The sequence below is a fragment of the Asparagus officinalis genome, chromosome 7, assembly GCF_001876935.1.
Source record: "Asparagus officinalis chromosome 7, Aspof.V1, whole genome shotgun sequence".
Classification (NCBI taxonomy): Eukaryota; Viridiplantae; Streptophyta; class Magnoliopsida; order Asparagales; family Asparagaceae; genus Asparagus; species Asparagus officinalis.
Genome location: NC_033800.1, coordinates 133,525,248 through 133,531,408, shown reverse-complemented (window position 1 = coordinate 133,531,408; position 6,161 = coordinate 133,525,248). Strand labels below are relative to the sequence as shown.

Here is a 6,161-nt window from a genome sequence, read left to right as displayed (position 1 = left end):
TAACAAGGACATTATTGTTGACCATTATGATAAGTCTCATTACAGGTCATGTTTAGTTTAAAACTAATATTGTGATACATGGAAGGGACTATGTCGATTTAACTTATACGTACGACCGCTATGATCCTTATTAGTTTTCTACTTAATGATGGTTAATGGTTTGATCAATATGATGATGGAATTAGCTTACACTATACATATTATGTTGTGTTATTAAATCATGATGTTAAATTATGAAACATGGGCCAAGTGGGAGAATGTTAGATTTTAGTATCCACGTTTATTTATTTATTTTAACCAACTTTAGTGGTCACATTTTTACTCCCACAATTTTTAGTTTAAGAAACTGCTCATGTTTTATTTTAGTTATATAACTACTCACGTTTTTATGCTAAATTCCTTTTTAGTTTAAGAAACTGCTCATGTTTTATTTTAGTTATATAACTACTCACGTTTTTATGCTAAATTCCTATTGGTCAATAAATTAAGATAACGTTATATAACTACTCACGTTTTTATGCTAAATTCCTATTGGTCAATAAATTAAGATAACTACTCACGTTAATGGAGTGTGAGTGGTTATTCTATTTAAAAGGCTTGGTCCTCTCTATTGTGAATGTGAAAAAAATTTCTCTCCATCAAGAAAATTTCGGAAAATTTCAAGAGGGTTAAGGGAGAGAAACTCAAGTTTTCAAGGTTGTTCATCTTGCAATCAATTTCTCTTCAAGTTTTAAATCATGGATCAAGGTACGTTTTCTTAATTAATTGTTCATTGTGAAAATCATTTGTTCTAAGATCTTGGCATAATGATAATTAAATAAAAAATTAAAGTATAGTTTGATTTGCTTAAATTTAAAGAATTAAGGTTACAGGAAGCCCCAAAAAAATCATGACAGTTGCCATATTGAATAGATGATTTTTCCAACATTACACGCGCACACACATACTAAGCTTATAAATTTGACAACCATTAATGAGTATGAGAAGAAGAATAGTCCAATCAACGTAAGATGTTTCCTTCCATTGTGATATGACGACCAATAATGCTAAGGAGTAAGATTCAATCCACGTAGTATTGCTTCCCTTTCTCATCTGCATATTCATGTGCATCACATGCATTTTGTCCTCCAATCATTAAGTACGGATCAAACTTTGGATCTTTCTTTCCCCGACACAAATCATTTCTTAATTCATTTACCTTGAAGCTACATCAAGTTAGAAAATCAACCATTTAAGTTAGGATTTATTTGAGCATTTATCATGCTTAAAGGATAAGCAATTCAAAGAAGTTCCTTTATCTTGCGTCAATAGCAAATGAAATGAATAGTTTTGCATTGGAATTTGCCGATATGATTTTTTTTAAGGCTGAAAGCACCCAAACAAGCTGAAAATGGAGTCAAATTAATTCCTCTGGCTTTCACTATTATCATATGAAAATCTTCACGCGATTCAGTGGAATAAATTAAGTACAGGGGGTTATGTCAAAAACCCCTAAACCCCAAGATGGTTTTGTGGAATTAAAATAGTTAACGGGGTTATCTGTTTAACCCGAAAGTTAAGTTCTTCTCTCTCTCCTTCTCTCTCTTTCTCGTGGTTGTTTTCTTTTTTTCTTTTTTTTTTTTTGGGGGGGGTGGTTTAAGATCCAGAAGTCCTTTTCCCCCATTTTTGTCTTCATTATTATTGAACCTTGGTAAATTATCAGACTTTTAAAATCAAGCACAAAAAGTTGTGCTTGGTAGTGATGTGTCACATCCCCCTCCACTCATTCAAATATGGGACCACATTCACATGGGTAGTGAGTGGATGAGGATGTAACACATCACTACCAAGCACAAAATTTGTGCTTGATACCAAGCATACCATTAAGAACAAAGAAGTGTGTTCCATTCAAATACACATGTAAAATGTAAACTATTTCTTTGTACAATTGTAGTGGATTACAAGGTCTCTATCACTGTATGCAAATTAAAAGGATAAGTGCTAGAACTCTAAAGTTAAGCCAGATGCATCTTTTTGTAGCTGTTCTTTCCTCTGCAACAATTATCTCAAAGAATCTGAACAAAATTGATATATCCATCTTCATTATTTTCATCAGTTCGATCCCAATCCTCTAGCTTCAGATCCTCTCATTATCCTTAACCTCTTGCATGAAGAAACAAACATCCTGAAAAAAAAAACCAAATAAAGGCAAAATAATCGTCAGCTCATTACTGTTTTTACAAATATTTGAATTGAACTAACTTAAAAGAAGATCATCTGCAACTTACCCCCACGGAACATCTCCGACCAACATCCAATCCCCATCTTTATCTTCATACGTTATCGCACAATCTGATCCGTTTAACCCCTCAAAGCACTTGAACATAGTATTCAAAGCCTCTCTCAGTTCTTTGTACTCTTTGTACATCTTGAGATCAGTTTTCCTCAAGTATGGAGCTCCATCCATACTAACTTTCACCAAGATACCCCCAGCCTCAGCTTCCGCTTTCTTTGCTTGAATGCTGTTCTTCCTGTAAGATCGAACCGGTGGCCACCCTACAATTTGTGCCCTGCCAAAAAATGAACATAAACTCATTAGCCACAGTTCGACATAAAATTTTAAAATCGAACCAAACAGTTGCATGCGACTGCATGTTAAAGAACCTACTTTGGCTCAACTTGCTTGGCATCAGACCCGGCATCAACGTCTAGCTCATCAAACGTCCGTTTGTTACCGGACACCGGTTTCTTTGGCACGTCATCTGTACCCGGCAACCCGAGCCTAAGCTCCGTAGCCCTGAGGTTGTCAAATTCTTCATTGTAGCTTCTTTTGGCTTCCATTTTCTTTTCTTCTTCCTCTTAGAATATAATTTTTTGTGGTTGTTTGCGTTGAGAGGTGATGAGTATTGAGAGGATTCAAGGGTTGTATATATAGGCAGATAGAAGGGAATATGGCTCAAGGTTCTATTTTCTTAAGGTGCGCGTGAAGGTGTAGAATGGTCGGTTGAGTGGGGGGCATCCATGAGACATGTACCGGTTCATAATGGAGGTTGGACCGGCCGACAAGCCGGTCCGGGTTAATACTCAAGTGGGAAAAAAATTCATCTAGAAGTCACCCTTTATATAAAATCATGGAGAGAGTAAAGAAAAAGTGATACATATATATTTTAGAATCGGTGATTATACTGATACGGTATTTTAATTGTATTGATATAATGACTTGATTGAACTAATATATTATTCTGATTGTCCTGATATAAAATTTTTATTGCATTTATACAATATTCTATCATACTAATATAATATACGATTACACTATAATGTTGTACACCGATTGCATTAATTCAAAACTGATACTCGAACGCATGGCACCTTCTTTCCGTTTCTATATGATCTTCAATAAAAAGTCCTGTAGGATTATTTTCTTTTTCCATCAAGCTCCAGTTCAGTTAGGGGGAAAAAATGTGATTCTCTAACAAAAACTATATAGAGATAACAGAAAGTTTCAGCATCAGTTTTTAGGTATATGGTTGTATAAATTCATGTAATAATCGCATTGATTCACCATTTGTTACGAAGATTTTGTTGTAATGTTTGTACTGATTTAAAATTGATTGTGAGACTTTTCCTTTAACCGACCTTGAAATTTTAGAATAATGACTTAGTTGCCGTTGCTATTGCCCCTATACACGATTATTTTCCAGCCCGGTTCGTTTGGTTATTAGCCGAGGGAGCAGCTCATGTGGGTGGGCCAGGGCCCGTATGGTTGGTGTGGACATGTAGGGGTGGTGAGCCCAACGCAGTCTTGGTTTCCTAATGGATTGGGCACATGGGCGTCTAATGCGGGTGAAACAATGGGCCTAATTGTAAAAATAACTAATTTCTCGTAAAATTAAAGTCTACCCAATATAAAAACTCCGAAACTATAGTAAAGAATGAAATTTATATGGTATGCTCTAACATATTTCATAGAAATCTGAATTACTCTAATGTCACTTAAAGTTCTTACAGTATAATAGAATTTTGACATAATAATTAAGTGGAGTGCAAGGGACATTATAAGGTGATTAGACATTTATCAAAGTTCTCCAATTAAGTTTTTCAAATGTTATTTTATATCTCATAACATGGTCTTCTTGCTTTGAAAAGGGAAGCTTTGTAAAGAATTGCTTATGATAAACTACTTTGTCACCTATACCATATTTGATCATCGCAACAGTATTAAAAGCATCATGTAAGGTTACTGTGTATTATATTCAATTTAATTATACTTTTCTATTAATTATTAAGTTTTAATGACTTTGGACTAAGCAACAATATCAACCAACGACAAGAAGCATCATGAACAGTGTATTGTACTCTTATAGAGTTTTGTAGTAATCATTGCTAGAAGTTGCAGGGAATGATTTGATTTATAATTATTGGTATGTTTACTTGAGCATGTCTTAGCATTTTATTTTTGATTGTTATAACCTTCTTTAGTTGCAAATTTTATATTGCCACACTTGAGAATTTAAAATAAATTTAAAAATACTTTTTGTTGGTAACCTGTGATACATATCCCAAATTTGGAATTATGAGATTAGATCCTACATTAGAACTGAAGTTGAATTAAATGACAAGTCAATTGGAATACTTCACAATTAATAGAGTAGAATGGCAACTTGGCTTCTAGCAAAACATTGATAGACTTTCATTTGTTTTGTAAACTTTATCAATCTTTTTCTGGCACAAGATTATGTTGTTTTAGAAATAAACTCATGAAGGCCATGTGATAGTTTATACACATTAGATTCTCTTTTTCCTCTCTTGGATTCGTACCAAGTTGCTCAAAATAAAATCAGAAACACCCGGCAAATTATGAGCTGAAATTGTCCCCTTTGCCATAGAGTAGAGACAAAAATCTCTTGATTTTATCTTCCAAGTCGCCAAACTTTATGCTGAGAAAAAAATAAGATTGTATCAAACACTGTGTCCATTCTTAGTTCTCGTCTTGCACTTACCAAACAATTGGTTGGCCACCACTGTGGTTTTGTTTGAAACTTTGTGTAGTAATTAGAAGATTTCATCATAATTTTTGGGGTCAGAGCGTGCATGAGAACAATTTAGTACGGGCCAAGCGAAGTGACAAATGAATATATATACTAGTTTCTATGCACGGGCATTGCATGTAATTAAATGTCATAATTATTTATTTTTAATTTATTTCCTTACTAAAATTTTTCTTCGATTTTAATTTGATAGTTTTTTTCTCGCTTATATCTCTAAAATTTAATATTGTGATCATTTATCTTCTTTAATATTTGCTTGAATGGGTTACACCCAATTTTAAGTTTCATGTTAATAATTGAATTGACACGAAACCAACGTGAAACCAATTTGATTATTCATGTTATTTGGATCGACATGAAAAGAAGTTTTACCTAGGGAAGTATAGTGTTGCAAAAGTAAAAAATACTTGAAAAATAGCATTATAATAGCTAGGGGAATAATTAAAGCCAATAAGTCTAGAAAATTGATTAGAAGTGGCTAAAATTGCACAAAAGAGAATATGAATTTTATTCCTAGTCAATGATAGACTTCATTAAAAACCATAAACTAAATACTAATGCTAACTCTAGTATGATTTTATATGATCAAAGAGTCCACGAAATAAGTAAATAAATATATTTAAAAATTTGTGAAAATCTCTTCAAAATATTCCTAATTTTATTCACAAATTAGGCTATTCTACAAAATATTAAGAAAATATTGTCATTTTTTAGTTTTATTTTTTATTGAGTCGAGATCAACACATCTTCACTTTTATCTTTTTCTAGAGTAATTCTGGAGTGGAGTCTTCATCATCTACATCGATTGTACATCAGGCTGGACTTGGATTTCTCATGTTATTATCTTTCGCTATGCCCATTCTTCTTTTATCTTTCATCTAACTTTACAAGTAATTTAAATGAGAACAAATGCTAATTTCATATATATGATAATTTTTCGGTGTTTCTAATTCATTACTTAAGTTAAGTTGGGATTGACCTATTTTTTCTTTACGATGGATTCGTGTGTTGTGTAGCTAATAAGAGTTTCTACTATGTCAAATAGTATTACATTTGTAATGTCCTAAGTCATTAGAGATTCTGCAACATTTATCATTTGGACACCCGTTATTAACATTTATATCCACCTTC

At 33.0% G+C, this 6,161-nt stretch overlaps 1 protein-coding gene across 1 annotated transcript; it reads right to left on the bottom strand.

The window, feature by feature from the left end:
- Nucleotides 1,882–2,898, bottom strand: LOC109850706 (auxin-induced protein 22D-like). Its single transcript, XM_020420761.1, has 3 exons — nt 2,648–2,898; nt 2,268–2,549; nt 1,882–2,164 (listed from the first exon to the last, which is right to left on the bottom strand). The coding sequence occupies exons 1-3, from the start codon at nt 2,818–2,820 to the stop codon at nt 2,092–2,094; spliced, it is 528 nt and encodes a 175-aa protein (XP_020276350.1). The 5' UTR covers nt 2,821–2,898; the 3' UTR covers nt 1,882–2,091.